This window comes from Mrakia frigida (genome assembly GCF_051309035.1).
Source record: "Mrakia frigida strain ATCC 22029 unplaced genomic scaffold BDY24scaffold_58, whole genome shotgun sequence".
Taxonomy (NCBI): Eukaryota; Fungi; Basidiomycota; class Tremellomycetes; order Cystofilobasidiales; family Mrakiaceae; genus Mrakia; species Mrakia frigida.
In genome coordinates, this window is record NW_027481223.1 from 1 (window position 1) to 18,330 (window position 18,330).

At 53.9% G+C, this 18,330-nt stretch overlaps 6 protein-coding genes across 6 annotated transcripts; 3 read left to right on the forward strand and 3 right to left on the reverse strand.

The window, feature by feature from the left end:
• Window positions 1–99: 99 nt before the first annotated feature.
• On the reverse strand, window positions 100–472 carry BDY24DRAFT_419308 (uncharacterized protein; the record flags this gene model as incomplete). Its single annotated transcript, XM_076643960.1, has 2 exons — window positions 100–115; window positions 180–472. 2 exons carry the CDS (start codon window positions 470–472, stop codon window positions 100–102), a joined length of 309 nt encoding a protein of 102 aa, XP_076492107.1.
• Window positions 473–699: 227 nt separating this feature from the next.
• BDY24DRAFT_404857 (aldo/keto reductase family protein) lies at window positions 700–2,720 on the forward strand. Its single transcript, XM_076642559.1, has 12 exons — window positions 700–780; window positions 857–1,015; window positions 1,097–1,259; window positions 1,326–1,353; window positions 1,438–1,575; window positions 1,642–1,700; window positions 1,793–1,838; window positions 1,929–2,066; window positions 2,162–2,172; window positions 2,252–2,272; window positions 2,351–2,492; window positions 2,579–2,720. Exons 1-12 carry the CDS (start codon window positions 737–739, stop codon window positions 2,614–2,616), a joined length of 987 nt encoding a protein of 328 aa, XP_076492108.1. The 5' UTR covers window positions 700–736; the 3' UTR covers window positions 2,617–2,720.
• Window position 2,721: 1 nt separating this feature from the next.
• Window positions 2,722–4,740, reverse strand: LYS12 (homoisocitrate dehydrogenase). Its single transcript, XM_076642560.1, has 8 exons — window positions 4,593–4,740; window positions 4,262–4,445; window positions 4,019–4,112; window positions 3,868–3,930; window positions 3,429–3,790; window positions 3,277–3,324; window positions 3,125–3,205; window positions 2,722–3,042 (listed from the first exon to the last, which is right to left on the reverse strand). The coding sequence occupies exons 1-8, from the start codon at window positions 4,651–4,653 to the stop codon at window positions 2,781–2,783; spliced, it is 1,155 nt and encodes a 384-aa protein (XP_076492109.1). The 5' UTR covers window positions 4,654–4,740; the 3' UTR covers window positions 2,722–2,780.
• A 2,603-nt stretch (window positions 4,741–7,343) lies between these two features.
• On the reverse strand, window positions 7,344–12,916 carry CRM1 (exportin CRM1). Its single transcript, XM_076642561.1, has 24 exons — window positions 12,802–12,916; window positions 12,601–12,664; window positions 12,415–12,495; window positions 12,217–12,321; window positions 12,050–12,122; window positions 11,838–11,944; window positions 11,713–11,760; window positions 11,350–11,652; window positions 11,115–11,265; window positions 10,789–11,036; window positions 10,530–10,694; window positions 10,299–10,460; window positions 10,145–10,220; window positions 9,957–10,059; window positions 9,622–9,880; window positions 9,443–9,547; window positions 9,147–9,360; window positions 8,843–9,072; window positions 8,629–8,776; window positions 8,458–8,559; window positions 8,257–8,388; window positions 7,976–8,170; window positions 7,837–7,899; window positions 7,344–7,762 (listed from the first exon to the last, which is right to left on the reverse strand). Exons 2-24 carry the CDS (start codon window positions 12,604–12,606, stop codon window positions 7,608–7,610), a joined length of 3,231 nt encoding a protein of 1,076 aa, XP_076492110.1. The 5' UTR covers window positions 12,607–12,664; window positions 12,802–12,916; the 3' UTR covers window positions 7,344–7,607.
• Window positions 12,917–13,667: 751 nt separating this feature from the next.
• BDY24DRAFT_404870 (TLC domain-containing protein) lies at window positions 13,668–15,546 on the forward strand. Its single transcript, XM_076642562.1, has 10 exons — window positions 13,668–13,736; window positions 13,858–14,078; window positions 14,206–14,329; window positions 14,508–14,566; window positions 14,648–14,682; window positions 14,765–14,838; window positions 14,906–14,912; window positions 14,984–15,082; window positions 15,169–15,229; window positions 15,319–15,546. Exons 2-10 carry the CDS (start codon window positions 13,889–13,891, stop codon window positions 15,486–15,488), a joined length of 819 nt encoding a protein of 272 aa, XP_076492111.1. The 5' UTR covers window positions 13,668–13,736; window positions 13,858–13,888; the 3' UTR covers window positions 15,489–15,546.
• On the forward strand, window positions 15,537–18,316 carry BDY24DRAFT_404871 (vacuolar import and degradation protein-domain-containing protein). Its single transcript, XM_076642563.1, has 7 exons — window positions 15,537–16,503; window positions 16,593–16,673; window positions 16,786–16,856; window positions 16,941–17,001; window positions 17,091–17,434; window positions 17,506–17,818; window positions 17,901–18,316. The coding sequence occupies exons 1-7, from the start codon at window positions 15,679–15,681 to the stop codon at window positions 17,976–17,978; spliced, it is 1,773 nt and encodes a 590-aa protein (XP_076492112.1). The 5' UTR covers window positions 15,537–15,678; the 3' UTR covers window positions 17,979–18,316.
• The last annotated feature ends 14 nt before the right edge of the window (window positions 18,317–18,330 follow it).

Below are 18,330 nucleotides of genomic sequence, written 5' to 3' on the forward strand. Positions count from 1 at the left end.
GTTCTGCCTCTTCCATGTCGTCGTCGTCTCTTGAGAGATCAATCTCTTCCGTCATTCTTCCCTTCCCCTTCCCTGCAGACGGAGAATCCCTCTGGGTGTCTATGAGCTTCCTTCGCTTCGGAGCAGAAGGCGAAGCATCGTTGGGCTGAGCGAACGAGCTCGCTCTGCCGCTGGTAGACCTTGAACCAACTCGACCGGCCTCGTCCGTCATCGACGATGTTCCAGCGACTTTGTTGACCGATTTCTTGGGAGCGGAGGGAGAAGGAGAGGGCGTGGGAGAGGACTGGTATCGAGAGGGGGTGCGATGAGCGCGAGGAAGGCTAGGGCGAGCGGCGAGGGAGGTGAGGGAGGAGGAGGGAGAGGGAGGAGGAGGAGGAGGAGGTGTCGAGCTCAAAGGCTCGGGGTTGGTGGATTTGGATCGGGAGCGAGTGAATGGGTAGGTTCTAGAGGAGGGAGGAGGAGAGGGTGACATGGTTTGTTTAAGGCAGAGGTTTAAGGCAGTTTTTGGGATTTGGGAGTGGGTGAAGGTTGGTGGTGAGCTCACAATCTCCCTTCTTTCTTCAGCTTCCTCTCTCGTGCGTCCTTTTCTTCGATAAGAGAAAAAAAAATGCCAGGATTTGAGACGAGAGGAAGAAAGTTTTCTGCACCCAGATTCGAACGGCTCGGTCCGCAATTCTCCCGAGAGCTCCTTCGAGTTCCGAACCCTCCTCCACTTTGAAGTTTGAACCCCTTCCCAATGCTTCTCTCCAACCACAACTCCCTCTCTTCTCTTCACGTTACGTGAGTTTATATCTCAAGTTCTGAACAGGCGGGGCTTTCTCTTGCTGACTTCACTCGTCGCTCCTGAATCTTCCAGCATGGCAGGCGTCAAAGCACTTCCTCTCAAAGGTACGATTGGAATCCCCACCATCGGACTGGGAACGTGGCAGTCTCCCCCTGGACAGGTCAGGACTGCCGTCGAGTCTGCTATCAGAGATGCTGGCTACAGACATATCGACGGCGCTTGGATGTACGGGTGAGAAAAAGCTTCTCGTCGCTCGAGCGGCCATCCCCCTCGAACTGACGCACGTCTTCTTTCCTCTCCTCTCTCTTACAGAAACGAGAAGGAAGTTGGAGAAGCAATCAGAGCATCAGGGGTACCCAGGGAGGAGATCTTCATCACTGGCAAACTCCCCTCGTCGAGGCATTCCAAGGCTGCCGAAGCGTTGAACGAATCCCTCGCAGACCTTGGAACCTCCTACCTCGATCTCTACCTCATCGTGAGTTTTCTCAACCTTTCTTTTACACGAGAAAATACTGAGTTTTTCATGTCTCCTCTTTCGTAGCACTGGCCGGTTTCCCTCAATCCTTACGGTAGGTTTCAGACTTTTCTCCCCTTCGACGCGTCGCTCATGCGCGATGCCTGGTCTAACCGCTGCTTCTTTCCGTTGACTACAGGAAACGACCCCAAGGTTCCTACTCGACCTGATGGAACGCGAGACATCTTCGAGGGTTGGACTATCGAACAGACCTGGAAGGAAATGGTCGATATCCTCGCCACGGGAAAGGTCAAGGCGATTGGAGTTTCGAACTTCAGTGAGCCTCTAATTCTCCTATCTCTCCTCGGAAGGTCTTGTTACTGATAGGTGATTCGATATTCAGGCATCCACTTCCTCAAGAAGCTCGAGAAGCTCGGAGGGATTCAGCCTCAAGTGAACCAGGTCGGTTCGAGTTCTCTTTTTCGACGCGTTCTCTTCCTCGTCCGAGTCGTCCACCTCGCCCATACTGACCCCACCGTATGTCGCATTTTTAGATCGAGATCCATCCTTACCTCCCCCAGCACGACGTCGTCGAGTACTGTACGTCATATCTTTCTCGGTGCTTCGCGGAAGTCTCTCGACGCGCGCGTCGTTCTTTCGAACTGACTCGTATCGTTGCCTGTCCTCCAGGCCAATCCAAAGGGATCATCGTCGAAGCGTACTCTCCCCTTGGATCTACCGCTTCTCCTATCCTCGAGGAGCCTGAGATCGTCGAGATCGCGAAGAAGCACGGGGCGAGCTCGGCTGGCGTTTTGTTGAGCTGGCTTCGTTCGTCCCTCCTCCCCCACCTTTCCTCTCCCTTCCCCTTGACTTCGAACTTTAGCTGATAAGCTCTCTTTCGTCCTCTTCTGATCATCGAACAGTCAGCAAGGATGTTTGTCGCCTTGTTGTCTTCCTGCCCGTCCAACGCGTCTGACTCTTGCTCCTCTTCCTTCACCTTTACACCCTTTCAGATCGTCGTTCTCCCCAAGTCGGTGCGTCAACCTCTCTGTTCTTCTTCCAGCTGCTTCACATTGTACTGAAATTATCTTTCGGCTCTTCTTGCTTTCCAGGTCACCCCGGCTCGAATCGCGTCGAACATCACCGCCGCAAAGGTCCCTCTCACCGCTGAGGAGATCAAGCAGATCGACACCTTCTCGGAGAGGAACAACAAGCTCAAGAGGTTCGGAACGCCTCCTTGGGGAGTTCCTCTCGGTTCGTTCTCTCTCGTCCTCTCGACTCGCTCGACCAACCTCTTCTTCCCGCTGACTCCTCCTTCCTTCGTTCGCTTCGACGCTCAGGATTCAAGGACTGGGGATTCCTCCCCGATGAGGAGTAGACTTAAGGGTTTTAAGGGTAGAGAGGAGGGGTGTGAGATGGAGAGACACCGAGACGAGGACGATCAAACGACTTTCCTTCTTTCTTCCCCTTCCTCTGCTTCTCACCCTCTCGCAAACACCTACTGTTCATCTTGAAAGCTCGTAATCATAACTCAACCGAAACCTAAGCAGACCTCTGCAATCCCATCTTCCTAACAACCTCAGCAGTAAGCTCGTGGGTCTTGGCCGATCCCCTCTTTCCGTTGACGTCCTTGAGATCCTGGGTGAGGACCTGACCCTCGGAGAGAACCTCGTCGACGGCAGCGTAGATCCTGGCGGCAGGAGCGTAGTATCCGAGGTGGGCGAGCATGAGAGCGGCAGATCGAATGGTGGCGATAGGGTTGGCGAGAGCGAGACCCTCAATGTCGGGGGCAGATCCGTGAACGCTGAGGCGAGGAAGGAAGAGAGAAGGAGAGGTTAGCTTGAGGGAAAGATGAACGAGAGTGAGACGAAGAGACAGGGACGAACGGCTCTCCCATGATGAAGTTGTCACCAGCGTTGACGGAGGGGACGAGACCGAGGGATCCGACGAGGGCGGCGGCTCCGTCGCTGTAGGAGAGAGGGAGGTTCAGAGTCAGTTCTTGAGAGTGTGACGATGTAGAGAAAGACGATGAGCTCACGAGAGGATATCTCCGTAAAGGTTAGGAGCGATGGCAACGTCGAAAGCCCTGGAAGCGGAGAGACGCGTCGGATAATGTCAGCTCGTCGTCTGCGTCTTTCGCTTCCTCCCTCCAGCTCCAACAAAGACTCGAAGCAGAAACCAGGTGCTCACTCAGGCTCCCTGAACATCTTGTAGACCATCGAGTCCACGAGCTGCTCCTCCATCAACACGCTGGCGTATCGCTCGACTCCCTCTCCCTTCTCCTTGACGGCCCTCACGCTCTCCCTGAAGAGACCGTCCGAAAGACTCAGCACGTTGCTCTTGTGGACGATGGTGACCTTGGGAGGTCCCTTCCAGAGGGACGACGCAGGGTTGGCAGCTCGCTCAATACCTCGCATTCGAGCGACCTCGAAACCCATTCGACCGATTCGAGTCGACGCTCGTTCCGAGATGAGTCGGTCGGCGTAGACGTATCGTCCTCGCTTCAAGGGATCGTTGGGGTCGGCGGGGAACTCGTGCTCGGACTTGATGTACTGTAGTGATCAGAGAAATGTCACGTCGAGGTCAGATTCGGCTTCGAGAGGGCGGGAGGATGAGGGAGAGAACGAACCAAGCACTCGGTGTTCTCTCGAACGATGACCATGTCGATGGTCTTTCCAGGAGCTCCGAGAACCTACGGGAATAGAATGAGACGCGTCAAAGTCAGCAAAGAGATCATGATCAGGCCGAGAAGAGACTTGGAGAAGGAGGAGAAGACTCACGGATTTGACGGGTCGAATGTTGGCGTAAAGGTCGAGCTCCTTCCTGAGGGCGACGATGGGAGACGAGTATCCAGCGACTCGGGTGGAGGGAGAGCTAGAACATAACAGGAAGGAGTGCGAACGGGAAGCGTAAGTTTTATCTAATCTCTGACTCGAACTCGAAAATGTCGAGCTCGACCTTCCCTCCCCTTCCCTTCTTCTGAACTCTCCGCTCTCCCCTCTCGCTTTTTTGATCCCACTCACCTGACAGATCCGAACATGGCAGCGTCACAGTCCGACTTGAGGATGTCGATGGTGTTCTGAGGAAGAGCGACTCCAGTCTTTTGGAAGACTTCCCAACCAGCAAGGAGGGGGACGAAGACGGGCTTGGGGATGTCGGATCCAAGGGCGAGAAGAACAGCTTCGGCAGCAGGAAGAACCTCCTTTCCTAGAGAAGTTCGAACAGGCGAAGAAGGAGATGGTCAGCATCACAGCCCAGAAGGAAGAGAAAGAGGCTGCGAAGGCAAGCCGCTCGAAGGAAGGGAGAGCGGGAAGGAAGACGAAGGGGAGGCTGAAGTTGAACGAGGGGACGAACCGATTCCATCAGCAGGGATCATACCCAGCCTGAGGGTGGCTCGAGCGAGAGCGGAGGCCATTTTAGATTGAAGGGGGAGGGCGGAGAGGGTGAAAAGGAAGGAAAGGAAGGGAGGGAAAGATGATGGATGTCTGAAGAGAGAAGAGAGTTGAGGTGGGAAACTTCGGGCCCAAAGATCCGATTCAAACGGTCTCTTCTTTTGTCCGGTCCTCCACGGACTCTTATCGACGTCGAGATAACCAGCTTTGAGATCTGCCCGGCCTCTGCAGGTTTTCCCATGCGAACGTTTGACGGAAAAGGGAGGTTTTGCGGGATCAGACGAGATGGTCGCGAAGAGGAGATTTCGATCTTTGGTCGACGATTCTGAGCCCGTCTCCCTTCCTCCCACCAACCGCAATCTGCTCTTCCTAGCTTCTTTGTTCTTTCTCAGCTGGTGAGATCCCCTTCTCACGCTCTCGAATCGAGCTGGCTGTCCTTCAAATCTCAACTGATCTCATCGTGCTCCCTTTCCTCCAGTCCGAGGCTCAGCCGTCGAGCTCAACTCTCGTTTCCTTCTCCTTCTGGAGGTTCGTTTCATGGCTCCCCATCAACAACTGTGAAAACAAAGCTCAGCTAACCCACGGATCTCTTCAGCCTCGCACCAGTACCCCTTTTCCTTCTTTTCGGTACCGTATCCGTCCCCAATCTCTTGCTTCCTTCCCTCTGGAGGAGGAAGACGTCAGAGTCGACGGAGGAGAGTGGGATGAGTAGTGCTTGGCCCAAAGGTGGATGATTGGAGTGCTGCAGATTGTTTTTGCCCGCTCGAACCATATGCACCTTTCCTCCTCCTCTTGTCCCTTCTCGACGCGCCAACGATTCGACGCGACCTCTCTTTCCCCCCCCTCCCCCCCCTCCCCGGCTCGACCTCAATGTTCTTCCTTCTTCTCTGCGCTAAAAAGCACTACTTCAGATTCGTCAGCTTGAGATGCTCAGTTGGAAGTCGAAAACCTCGCACTCTGTCTGCGACTTCCTCCGACCACCTGAGGAGGACAACGACAAACTCAAGGCGCCGCGGATCACCAGCATCCCCAGACCTGGAACTACAACCGATTAGAAGGCTCGAGTATTTCAGAAGGAGGTTGTGAAGAAGATGCAGGAGTTGTTGGAGGGTTTGGGACACGACTTTGACTTCGATGCTTGAGTGAGTCCTTCCCCCCTTTGTTCTTTCTTCTCTAGATCAAATTTGCCTGCATCTTTACTGATCCTTTTTCGAACCTTACCCTTCGTCTTCCCCGCTCTCGCGCAGGTCTCATTCGTCCTCGACACGTCGTAGTCGCGTCGCGTCGTGTTTTCGTTTTTTTTGCTTCCTTCTCACACGGTACATGTTTCCCTCGCTCCCCGTCTCGCACTCTCAGGTTTCATTCTTTCGCTCGCTTCGCTCGCCTAGCTTTTCTCTCTCGTCTCTTACAGGCTTCCCTCTTTTCCTCTCTCTCTCGCAGCTTCGACTTTTCGTTCTTCAGTTCGCTACGCACGCTCTCTCCATCCGACCCTCTCTTCTCCCTAGTTCTCAGCCTGTGTACTTAACGATCTCTCTACCTACTCTTCTACAAAGCCTTTTTGATCGCTTGCAAGTTGGAAGGCGGTCGCCCTCTCTTTCTCCTTCTCTTCGCTCGACCTCGTGAAGCGCGTCGTTCGTTCGAGAAGACGCGATATAGCAAATCATGAACTTGCTCGTGTGAAGGTTTTCATCCCGTATGCGATAGAGGCGGGAGCGGGAGAGGTGCAGGCGAGGCGGGAGGGAGGAGACGCGCGCGTCGTCGTCTTGCTTTCTTTCCGTTCGTCCGAGTTTCAGGAAGTGCATATTTGATAGAAGTATAAGAAGGGAAGCGCCTTAGACTCGAAAGATGGTATGTTTGCAGGCAACGCCCTTGTGAGGCTACTGAATTTTGAGCGTTTAACGTCAGGGATGTGACGACTTCATCATTGGCGGGGAGGGGGAGGAGAGAGAAGGTAGAAACGACTGGGACAGCGACAAGAGTGAAGTCTGAAGTCCGAGTTGGGTGGGAGGTGGTTGAGAAGAGGATGTTGTAGAGATGGGGTAAGGAGTTGGGACACCTGAGGGACGGAGAAGCAAAGAAAGAAAGGAGAGCAAGTCAGTCAAGGTCTCGAACGTCGCCAACCATCTCGAGAAGTGAAGGATTGAATGGCGAAGGGGGTCTAGAAGGAAGGCGATGCAAAGTCCACATGCAAGTCCGTAGACCAAGCGCTCTCGGAATTAAAAAAACATCCATGATCTTCATCATGTAGAAGAAGGAGAAAGGGCAAGGAAAGAAGGGAGAGGGAGGAACGAACCTTTTTGAAGAGTCGATCTCGAGTCCTATGCTCGTCAATGTCCAAAGCATCGATGAAGGCTAAGGACCCGAGATCAGAACCGGGAACCAGAGAATCTTGAGGGGCAGAGTGGCGGAAGAGGGAGGAGGGAAGGGAAGGAAGGGAGGGGATGGAGGTTGAGAAGGGAAACAAGTTCGAAAACGTTAAAAGGAAGCAGGACCGTCAAGGCTGTGTATGGATCGTCCGGAGCTTGAAATATCTGAGAGGAAGTTCGTTGTGGACTTCAGTAGAATCCACCTGCGAGAAACGAGAAGAAATAGAGCCCTATCGAGAGTTTCGGGTGATCCGAATCGAAACGGAAGAAATGAAAGATCGCTTCGACGCGTCTCCGTCCTTTCTCAATAACTCAATCCTTCCCTCTCTCTTGCTCTCGCTTCAGGCTGCAGACTATGCACTGTCATTAGAGAGCAAAAAATCTGATGAAGGGAAACAGCGAGGCAGGGTAGAGTAGACGAAAAGTACGGGAGGTGGTGAGATGATGGAAACAGAAGAACAGAAGAAAGGGACTCGAGAGAGAAGGGGAGAGATATAGAGAGAACGTTGCTGGGATGAGTCGACGGAAGAAAACGAAGCAAAGATGGAACCAAGAGACAAACAAAGAGGAAAAAAGCAGAGGGAGAGAGTCCGAAAGGAGATGAGAAGCGTTTACAGATCCTCGTCGTCCAACTCGCTCGGCTTGATCATTCCTGGCACCTGGAGAGCAGCCTGACGTTCGACCTTGGCCTTCTGAGCGAGTTCGGCCTCCTTGTCGATGAGAAGGGAGTCGGGATCTTCCTCTCCAGAGTACTCCTTCATCGTGACTGAAGAAGGGAGAAGGAGAGGAGGATCAGCGAACTCGTTCGACGACGGATGCGAAGAGAGACGAAAGACTCACTCAGGAAGTCTCGAAGAGTAAGCTTGAACTTGTTAGGATCCTCGTGAGCGACGAACATGAGCTCTGAAAGAGAAGGAAGGGTCCGTCAGCAAGGGCAAGACGAAGGGAAAGGAACGCAGGCGAGAAATCGAAGACTCACCGACGGACTGTTTGATCTGATTCGACTGGAGATGAGGGAAAGCGTTGGAAAGAAGCTGGCTGATGTAGTCTCGCAAGTACTCGGCGTTGCTGTTGGGAGTAGGGCTGGTGGAAGGGTCGAAGATGGGAGATTTGGCGGTTCCGTTGACGCAGAAGTGGATGAGTCGCTGAAGGAACATCGCCTGGGTCTTGAAACCTGGGAGCAAGGAAAAGGAAAGAATGGTGGTCAGCGAGAGCTTCCTCGAAGACGAGATACGGTCGCATAGTCGTCGAAAGACGTACCACTTCGCTGATCAGGATCGACGAGGACGGAGAAGATGTCGGTGACGAGACGGACGGTGTACTGCTGGAAGAACGAGTCCGCGACACCAGCTTCCTCGGTCTTGGCGAAGTTGTCCACCAGCTCGAGAGCGACTGAAAATAGGGATGACAGGAGCTGAGTCAGTCGAGAGTCAGAGCGATGTGGATGAGAAGTCGACTCACAATTGAGTCCGATCTCCGAGATGTCTCGCATGCTGTGCTTGATGGCCCAGATAGCACTGTCGACGACGAGCTTGAACTGAGGTCCAGGAAGAGTGACGAGAGCTGAAGAAAGAGAAGACGAGAGTGAGCTTCGAGGCGCGTCGTCGAGAGGGGAGATCGATTCGAACTCACCAGGGAAGCAGAACTGATCGACAGCTCGAAGGAACTTGAAGAAACCGACTCGGTGCTCGGGGTACTCGGCGAAGTCCTGGTTGATCATGTTGAGAGTGCACTCGAAAGTCGCGTCGAGAATAGCAGGAACCTGGTCGGTGAGAAGAGGCTGAGGAAACGAAGGCGAAGGGTCAGTTCGATCGTCTCGATTCGGCTCGAAGGCAAAGCGACTTACTCCCAGACGAGTAACAATCGTGGCCATGATGTTGAGCACTTCGGCATCACGAGCGGCGGGGAGGTTCTGCTGGTAGTCTCCGAGAACGGCGTCGAGAAGAGCGGGGATGAGAGAGCTGTTGACCTGGTCGAGATCCTCGGCCTTCTTGATGTAGGTCTCGACGAGCTTGAGGATTTCTTTCTTGATCGTACGAAGTCCTCGAACCTTGGGGGTCTTGGTGGCGACGAGACCTGAGAAAAAGAGGAAACGACGCGTCAACGACGGTCTTCGAAAGTGCGACGAAAACGTGAGAACGAAGACTCACCCTGCTCGGCGATGGTGGCACTGATGATCCCACTAACGGCCTTGTAGAGTCCGAGCATGTCTCCCCAGATCCGTCCGAGTTGAGGAGCGAAGAAGGATCCGATCGAAGTGCAGGCAGAGACGTTGGTCTTGAGGACGTTCGACATGATCTTGACGTTGTCGCTGTTTCCGAGGACGTCGATGTTGCTGGCGGCTTGAGCCATGAGGGAGTCCCACTGAGAGAAGGGAGAGCAGGGAGAGAAGGTGGGAGGTCAGTTTGAGACGTCGAGACTCCAACGAAGAGACGAAAACTCTCACGGCGTTGTTGGGCATCTCCATCAACTTGGCGATGAGCCTCTCCTGCGTCGACTTGTTGGGCTGAGCGGCGATCATGTATCCGACTGCCTCGTAGAAGGTGTGGACCTGCGAAGAGAGTAGAAAGCAGGAGGTCAGGACGGATCGAGTAAAGATTCGAAAGGAGAGACGGAAGAACGAACCTGCTGAGGAGAGAGATCGAGAGTGATTCGGTGGAGAGTTCGAAGGATCTCGTCGATGAAGGGCTCGGCCTCTCCAGACTGCTGAGCGACGAAGTGACGACGACACTTCTGAGCGATCTTGATGAAGGTATCGCAAGCCATGTCCTGAACTCCCTCGTGGGACTCGTGCATGAACTCGAAGAGCTTGTTGACGACTGTCTTGAGGAACTTCCAGTGAGCCTTGAGGAATCGAGGGTACTGTCCAACGATGTACATGATGCTGAGGAAAGGGAAGAAGAAAGGCGAAAAGTCAGCATGAGATGCGACGAGACGAAAGCTCGACGCGTCGAACTCACTCGGAAGCGACGACGGCCTTGTTGTCCTTCCCTCGCTTGACCTCGCAGAGACCGAGAAGATCCTTGATGACCTGAACCAGGAATCGCTTCTCGGCTTCCTCGTCTGATGAAGGGAAACGATATGAAGACGTGGTCAGGGGAAGAGGTCGACGAGAGAAGGGACGGAGAGGAAGAGAAACGATGCTCACTCATAGCTCCCGATATCGATCCAATCGCCCAACACAGCGTGTTCAAGTTGGCCCACGACCACTCCGATCCATCGACCTAGAGTTTGAGAGAGATAGACGAGTCAGCTTGAGAAACGACGATCGAGAAGGAACGAAACGGAGAAAGAAGACGAACCTGCTTCGACAACTTCTCCGTCATGATGTTCTCCGTGTCGAGAACGTCCAAATGAGTCAAGTAGACGAGAACCTCCCTCATAGACTTGTAGAGAACGATGGTATCCGACTCCTTCATGAACTCTCGAACGACCTCTCCCTCGTCGTTCTCGACGACGAGCACCTGTCGAAAAGCACGCGATCAAGAGTCAGCGAACCAGAGAATTGGCAGCGGAATGGGACCAGTACTCACCTCCTCAGGCTTGACCATCCTCTCAATCATGACGAGACGAAGATTCGAGAGAACCTCCGAGTAGATGTTCTTCCGTTGAGGAGCTCCAGCGAGCATCCCTCCTCCAGCTCCAGCTCCGACCCCGAGGTTCAAGCTCATCAAAGGGTGGATGTCGGGTATCGGCAGCTATGATACGAAGGAAAAGAGAAAGAGTTCAGCATCCAGCGTGTCGGCGGACGAAGAATCGAGCGGACGCGTCGAGACGAGGTCGAACACTCACAGCCTGTCCCTCCTCGTAAAGTTCAGCGACGAGCTTGGCCCAGTACTCGAGGCAGATCTTGAAGACTTCCCTCTCCTCGACCTGAGAGATCTTGACGAGGTAGAGATGAGCGTTGAGGAGGAGTTCCTTGTTCTGGTCGTTCTCGACGAGCTTGAGATGCTCTCGTAGGAAGTTGGCGAGGAAGAGGGCGAGGTTGAGGACGAGTTCTTGGTCCTGGTTCTGGGATTCGTTGTAGGCTCCAGCGATGTCTGAGAAGGATGGAGAGAAGAGTCGTATCAGCGATGGAGAGAGAGAGGTGAAAGTGTGAGACGAGGGAAGGGACGAACTGGTCGAAGGAGGGATCATCTTGTTGACCGAAGTCATGACCATCTGGAAGAGGATAACGAACTTGGCGTTGTACTCTGGTCCAACGCTGAGTCCTCCAATCTCGGAGAGACACTTGAGGGTGACGTTTCGGAACTCGGGAACCTCGAGGAACTGGGAAGGAGGAAGGAGACGTGAGCTTCAATCGAACGACTTCGTCTCTTCCTTCCCAGCTCGTTTCGAAAAGATCCAACTCACTCTCGTTACCAGGTTATCGATGATGTTGGTCTCGAAGATGAAGCCGAGAGGAATCCAGTTGAGGAACCTCAGCAGCGTCTCGAGGGTCGCCTTGATCAACGAAGCCTTCTGGGCCTTCTCCAACACCTCCGAGCACAACTGGAAGATCTCCGAGAACTCTCCACACATCTGGTTCTTGAGGTTCTTGGTCTTGGCCTGAGTCATCTGCTCTGCCGAGTAGTCGAAAATCTCTTCTGAGAGAAGTTTGAGGATGACCATGTTGTTTTCGCAGAGGGAGAGGGAGGTTTTGGACGAGGCGATGATCTGAACAGGAGATCGTCAGTTTGAACGTCGAACGAGAACGAGCTGACAGAGGATACGGACTTCGGGAATGAACTGGGGCCATTGTGCTGGCCAATCTTGCTTGAGGATCTGTGAAGAAGAGAGTTGGGATGATGGTCAGAGGAGGAAGTGGAAAGGAAGGAGGGAGGAAGGAAGGGAGGGCTCACCTGAACGAGAATGAGATTGAGCTTGTTGAGGTAGACCTTCTCTCTCCGCATCTTGGCCTCGTCCGACGACGACTCGACGATCACACCAACGATGAAGTTCCGGATACCTGAGCGAAGGAGAAAGAATGAGCTCGAGCTTGGCTGCAGCTAGAGGCCGACGGAGAGGGGTGGGGAAGGAAGGAAGGGAAGGAAGAGCGAGCTCAAAGACGAACCTCCTCGTTGTTCAGCTGGAAGGGCCCTCCATCGCGTCTGAATGAGCTTCTCCAAGATTTGGAGACCGATGTACTGATGAGAAGGAATCGAAATCGAAGGCGCGATGAGCTTGAGAATCTCTCGAACGAGCAAAGATGCAAGGGTGGAGAGGTTGGTCAACACTCACCTTCGTCTGAAGGGATTGAGACTGCTGGAGGATCTCAGGGACCTTCTGCCACGTTTCGGTGTTCTCTTGGAACTGAGTAAGGACCTGTTGAGCCATTTGTTGCTCCTGGTAATGCGAAACAGCATCGAAGAAGCGGTCAGCTGGAGGGAGAAGGGCACGTTCTGGAGGGAACAGAAGGAAGAGAGAGAGAGAACGAACCTGAGGAGGACCCGCGAAGAAAGCATTGACGACCTTGTCGAGGAGTCCAATGTCGAGCTCCGTAGAGAGATCAAGAATAGCCTGAGAAAGAAGAAGATGGTCAGACGGACTTGACGAGACGAAGGCGAAGAGGGGAAGGGGAGAGAAGGAGGTAAGAGGGGAGGGAGATGGTGAAAGCTTGCTTACGTCCATCTCGCTTGTAAAGCTGATTTATCGCACGAAAGGGAGGGTGGATTGGGATGAGAGAGATCTGGAGGGATAGACGAAAAATACGAGTCAGCTCTGCGAGAGGCGAGAGAGAACTGGCAGCGTCCATGTTGAGCTCTTGATGTGGCGAGAGGTGGAGCTGATTGATGGAAGTTTGTAAGGCTGCAGACAGAGACTCACAAAAGGAAACGCTCAGAGAATGCGTTCAGGAGTTGGAGAGTGGTCTTCGGATGGGTCTGAAGGTCTGAGCCTTGGTCTTTAGGAGAAGGGGAGAAAGAAGAGGGGAGAGGGAGGGTGGAAGTCAGGAGGAGCTCGACTCCTCCCTTCGACTTTGGGAGGGAGCAGCGACGACTCCTCATCTTTGCACCTTTTTCGCCTCATCTCAAGAGGACTCTTCAATGCTACGATTTCATTCGCCCAGAGAGCTCACGAAAGAGAAAATCTCCGAAGACGAACAACTCCGACCTCGTCGAAGGATTCGGCGTCGAAGAAGCAAGCTTCTTTCGCTGCTATCTGTTCGAGCGAGGCTTCGTAGAAATCTTCCGACCCACGAAAACCCTTCTCGCAACCCTCAAAAACATACCTGCAGGACTTGAAACCTTTCAAGGAATATCAAGTGGCCGTTAAGAGCTGAACGCGCACTCGCGACGCGTCGCGAATTTCTGCTTAGTCTCATTCAGCCTGCTTCCTTTCCTCCTGCGCTCATCTCGCTGTCCCAAGAGGACCCGGAGATAATCAATCCTTGCCCAAGCCAAATCTCATCGTCACACTGAAATTTGCAGTAGACCTGGAGCACGGACGGAGATGAGCACTTTCCTCGCCCTCTTCAGCCCTCGTCGCGTCCGAGCAGCTTTTCTCAGGTAACAGAACATCGCCATTGACTCCTTCTGGCTGACTACCCTCTTGAGCAAATCTTCGCTCCTCCAGGCTCAGATTGGCCTGCAAAATGAAGTCAATAGCCGGGATGAACAGCGGAGACCTCGATCTTGAGCTCAAAGAGAAGAGAGGTGAGCCTACGTCCTCCCCTTTTTGACAGCTGCTCCCAACCACGACCATCGATCTCAGGCCCAAACTGTCCATTGGATCAAACACCTAGGACTTATATCTTACCAACAGTGAGTACGCGACCTCTTGAACCCGAGTGATAGGCAGCAGAGAAGGGAGCGAAATCGAGCTGAACCGAATGTGTGCTCCTTCCCTCCCTCTCATCCCATCGCTCTCTCCTCCTATCTGCAGCTTCGACCACATCTCCTCACCCAGCAGCACCATGGTTCCCATTCTCTCGTACGCCTACGCAATCCTTCCCAAACTGGAAACCCATCTCCCCACCATCCTCGCTTCCACGGCGTTCTTCTTCGCTCTCGAGTTCGTCTCCGGCAAGGTCTCTCCCATCTACTCCTCCTCGTACAGGAACCACCCAAAGAAGACTCAGATCGCTTGGAACTCGAACGTGGCAGGTTAGTCGACTCTCGTCTCTCTCTTTGGGAACTAATCGTTCGAGATGGAGTAGGGAGAGAGAAAGAAGGAAGGCCAAAGGCGGAACGGAGCTGAACCAAACTGTTTCCCTTCCCTCTCTCTCTCCAGCTCTCGTCCACGCCCTAGTGATCTGTCCTCTCGCCTGGAGGGTCTCAGGAGCTCCTGCTATCGTAGGAGATGAGGTCTGGGGCTACACTTGGGAGGCTGGGCAGGTTTTCGCTATATCTTGCGGGTGAGTGCTCTCAAAAGTAGGGTGGATGATCGGGAAGGGGGAGAGGAGACCAGCTGATGAATCGCCCTCGACCTCGCCTCGATGTTTGGTTCTCGTAGATAGTGAGTCCGCTCTGCTTCCCCAACGGTTTCTCGAGAAGGGTAGAAGACTGACTTTCTGGGTGTGTTGGACTTGGTAGTTTCATCTGGGATACGGTCTTCTCGTACTTCAACTGTCCCTTCGACTTCTTGCTTCACGGTCAGTCTCCCTCGAGGTCGTGAGCTCGCGTCGCGTTCGGTTCTTGCTGACTCTCTCGAACTTTGGTTCAATGCTTGCTAGGTATCGGCGGTCTTGCTTTGATGGTCTGCTCGTTCGTGAGTTCGAAAGAAGTGCTCAGTCGTAGAGAGATGAGGAGACGGAGGCTGAACTTCGACTCTCTCGACTCCCTTCGTGCAGCGTCCCTTCGTCGGCTACTACGTCTCTCGATTCTTGCTCTGGGAGCTCAGCACTCCTTTCCTTAACGCTCATTGGTACGTTCTATCCGGCTACTCACTCTCATAGCCCTTCGCTAACTTCGTTTCCTCTTTTCTCGAACAGGTTCTTCGTTCGTGTCGCGTCTCCCTTTCCTCTCTCTCAACACCCGCTCACTGATGCCCCCTCCTTCTTCTTCCACAGGAGAAAACCGGCCGATCTGGTTCCCTCCCCATGATCATCAACGCCATCTGCCTCATCACCGTCTTCTTCACCGCTAGAATCATCTACGGATCGTATCTCGTGAGTCTCGAGCCTTCCCGCCTCACGCGTCCGTCCTCTTCTTCTCTCGCTTCTGTGCTGAACTCTCCTCCAATTCCCTGCCTCAGTCTTACAACTTCTACAAAGCCATGTGGATCAACCGATCCGAGATCCCTTTCTTCCTGCACTGTTCGTCCATCCCGTCGCTCCCTCTCTCGACGCGTCGCACCTCTTCCTTGCCTGACCTCGTTCTCTCTCGACTTCTTGCCTTCTCTCAGTCGTCTTCGAAGGCTTCAACACCGCCATGACCTTCCTGAATCTGTTCTGGTTCAAGAAGATGGTCAACGCGTTCGCTCGTCGATTGAAGGGAGAGAAGAAGGACACCAAGAGGGCGAATGGGACGAACGGGACCAACGGGACGACGAAGAAGGGCAAGAAGGATCTCTAAGATTTTTGGGTAGACATCGGATACGCTTCACTTACTTCTCATGTAGTTCACTCTCGGGTTCCATGGAAAACTTTCAGTCCGAAAATGATCTGCTTGGTCGTCCGACCGACCTCGCACAGTCTCGACCTCCGCTCTGCTCCCTCCCTCCCATTCTCCTTCTACCGGCCATCCTCTCTTCTGGGAGAAGAACATGCCAACCACCTCAGAACCTAACCCCTCACCACCTTCTCCACCTCCTTCCCTACCCAACGCCTCAACGTCGTACGTCCTCCCTCAAGAACCGTCGGTGAAACAGTGTTCCATCTGCTCGCTCCCTCTCCTCCCTTCGAGCTCAGGAAGCGAACCCGATCCTTTCCTCCTCCGACTCGGGGACGATCCCTCTCTCTCCGATGGCTCGTCGGTCCCGATGATGTGTGGACGATGCTCTCGAGAGAGAAGGATCGGGATTCGTGGTCAGGGAGAGGAAGGGAGCGAGGAGGAGGAGGAGGAGGCGGTTGGAAGGGGGAACCGAGTCGATTCGCTGGATGGATTCGGGGGTGAAGGAGGAGGAAGAAGAACTAGCATCGATCAAGAGCAGCATGGGATGCAGATGGAAGGGGTCAAGGAGGAGTCGGAGGAGGATGAGCAGGGAGGGGAAGGAGGAGGAGATGGCAGGACTGCTGGTCATGAGCTTCCTCCTTCCTCCTCCCCTCCTCCTTCTTCGTCGCTCAACCTCCCCTCTGGTCTTCCAACGACAACTCAACAACCATCCCTCGACTCGGTAGTCGAAACCGCTTTCTCGTCTCTTCCAATCCTTTCACCCCCAGCAACAACCTCCCAACCTCTACCTCCTCCTTCGCAATCCCCCGCCGTCCTTGCCGCTCCTCCTCCCGCTTCGACGACGACCACTCCCAATCCACCTCCCTCTTTCCACCCTCAACAACCTCCAACCCCTTCCACCTCAATCTACGTTCTCCCACCTCACAGAGATCCAGTCTTGGACCTCACCAGAAGAAGAGTCCCTTCCATCGGAAAGGTCAGCTCCGTCTTCCCTCCCTCCTACCCTCTCTTGCCTCTCGAGCTCATTTCTCGAAAACTGACCTTCGCTTCTTCTTTTGTTGGCAGGACTGCATCTACCCAGGCTCAACCTTCGTCGGAACTCAGAAGAGTGGTCGAAACAGCTACGATGTCAAGGTTACGATCGTCGTGAGTCTCGTCCCATCTCCGTTCGACCTTCCTTCTTTTGAGAGTAGGACAGGGGCAGTCGAGCTGAATCTCCTCGGTGGACCCTCCCTTTCTCTTTATTTTGCCGTGGTAGGATGTTGACTTCCCGAACAGTAGTCTCTCTGGATATCTACAGATCAACGGATTGACGGAGGATCATCCTGTGTGAGCTCGGGTCCTCCCTCTCCTCTTCTCGACGAGTCGACTGCTTACTGACTCCCTCCCCTCTTCCCTTTCATAAATGTGCAGCCTGACGACGTTCTTTGAAGGAGAGATCATTGGTCCTCATCACGGCTTCCTCACGAATCGAGTTAGTTCCAGCTCCTCCTCTCGCGTCGCGTCTCAATCTCAGACGAAGCTGACGCGCCTCCCTCTCCCCTTCTTCCGTCGCTTCCTCAGTGGGGAGCAACCGAAACAGCCGACCTCTCTCACTGGCAACGCTTCCCTCTCTTCCGACCCCTCAAGTCCATCATTCGCAAAACTCCAGGCTGGACCCTTCCTTCTCCGTTCGTCGCGTCGCCTCCTCCCATCATCCTCGGTCTCAACCTCGGAGGGATGGGAGTCGGAAGAAGTCTGAGTCCGGAAAGGAACGAGATGAATCAACCTGGGTTTGGTGGAGGGGCTGCGAGTGCAGGAGGAGGAGGTGGAGCTGGAGGATGCTTCTTTCGATTCAAGGAGAAGTTCATCATCTCCGACCACCGCTTGACGAGCGTTTCGGGGGCGAGTTTCTCTGGATTCTACTAGTAAGTACAACGCTCTCTCACTTTCGATCCACCTTCGTTTGTCGCTGACCAATCTGCTCTCCGTTCCTCAGCATCTGCGTCGAATTCTCCTCCCCTCTCACTCCTCCTCCCTCTATCGCCTCCACTCCCGCCGCTTCAACTCCCGCCTCAAGCGTCCCTCCCTCCACCGTCGCCTCCAGAGCTACCTCTCCTCGACCCTCAACTCCAGCATCCTCCTTCCGAACGAGATCAACTTCGACAGGGACCGTCGTTCCTACGAGTCCATCTCGAACTGCCGCTACCCCGACGAGTCCAACGAGGAGGATGAGTTCGTCTGGGAAACACGTCGGTCCTGCTCTTCCGGAGGGGACGTCGTCGGTCATGAGAGGATACTACTTCCACCAGGTTCGTCTCTTCTCCCCTCCGAGCTGAAGCAGGGCGTCGGACTGACGCGTCTCCTCTCTTCCTTTTTGCGTTTCCCCCTCAGACCAACACCGAACCCTTCCAGGAACTCCACCTTCGACACGTCAAGGAAAAGGTTCGACCTACGTTCGAGTTCCGTTGAACTGCTATCCTCCAAAGCCTACCCTCGCTCTCATTCGTTTGTCCTTTGATCAGCTGCATCCTCTCTCTCCTCATTTTCGTTTCTTCCTTCTTGCTCTTTCACGCTTCACGCTCACGCACACACATCTCATACCTCCCTCTCTCGCCTGTAGTTAGCGTATCTACGTCCTCCCTGCAGTCTTCTTTTCACGACCACACGACCACGTCCTTTTTCCTTCCAGACTTCTTCTTTCACGTACGACCCTTCGTCTCTCCTTTTCGTCTTCGTCTTCGTCTTCGTTGCTCTCTTTTCCTAGCTAGTCAGTTCTCTTGATTCTGATCTGTCCTTTGTTGTTCCAACTCTCTTCTCGTTT

Bases quoted from the DNA above. Each gene is read 5' to 3' on its own strand.
- BDY24DRAFT_404870 (XM_076642562.1), top strand. From the start codon at position 13,889: ATGGTTCCCATTCTCTCGTACGCCTACGCAATCCTTCCCAAACTGGAA. The intron at 14,079-14,205 runs GTTAGTCGACTC...CTCTCTCTCCAG, and splicing joins TTGGAACTCGAACGTGGCAG to CTCTCGTCCACGCCCTAGTG. The intron at 14,683-14,764 runs GTGAGTTCGAAA...CCCTTCGTGCAG, and splicing joins CTTTGATGGTCTGCTCGTTC to CGTCCCTTCGTCGGCTACTA.
- BDY24DRAFT_404871 (XM_076642563.1), top strand. From the start codon at position 15,679: ATGCCAACCACCTCAGAACCTAACCCCTCACCACCTTCTCCACCTCCT. The intron at 17,435-17,505 runs GTAAGTACAACG...TCCGTTCCTCAG, and splicing joins AGTTTCTCTGGATTCTACTA to CATCTGCGTCGAATTCTCCT. The intron at 17,819-17,900 runs GTTCGTCTCTTC...TTTCCCCCTCAG, and splicing joins GAGGATACTACTTCCACCAG to ACCAACACCGAACCCTTCCA.
- LYS12 (XM_076642560.1), bottom strand. From the start codon at position 4,653: ATGGCCTCCGCTCTCGCTCGAGCCACCCTCAGGCTGGGTATGATCCCT. The intron at 4,446-4,592 runs GTTCGTCCCCTC...GAACTTCTCTAG, and splicing joins GATCCCTGCTGATGGAATCG to GAAAGGAGGTTCTTCCTGCT. The intron at 3,931-4,018 runs GTGAGTCTTCTC...CTATTCCCGTAG, and splicing joins ACATTCGACCCGTCAAATCC to GTTCTCGGAGCTCCTGGAAA.
- BDY24DRAFT_404857 (XM_076642559.1), top strand. From the start codon at position 737: ATGCTTCTCTCCAACCACAACTCCCTCTCTTCTCTTCACGTTAC. The intron at 1,354-1,437 runs GTAGGTTTCAGA...CGTTGACTACAG, and splicing joins GGTTTCCCTCAATCCTTACG to GAAACGACCCCAAGGTTCCT. The intron at 1,576-1,641 runs GTGAGCCTCTAA...TTCGATATTCAG, and splicing joins GATTGGAGTTTCGAACTTCA to GCATCCACTTCCTCAAGAAG.
- CRM1 (XM_076642561.1), bottom strand. The intron at 11,266-11,349 runs GTGAGTTGGATC...CCTCCTTCCCAG, and splicing joins TCGATAACCTGGTAACGAGA to TTCCTCGAGGTTCCCGAGTT. The intron at 7,763-7,836 runs GTGAGTCTTTCG...TCCCTTCTTCAG, and splicing joins TACTCTTCGAGACTTCCTGA to TCACGATGAAGGAGTACTCT.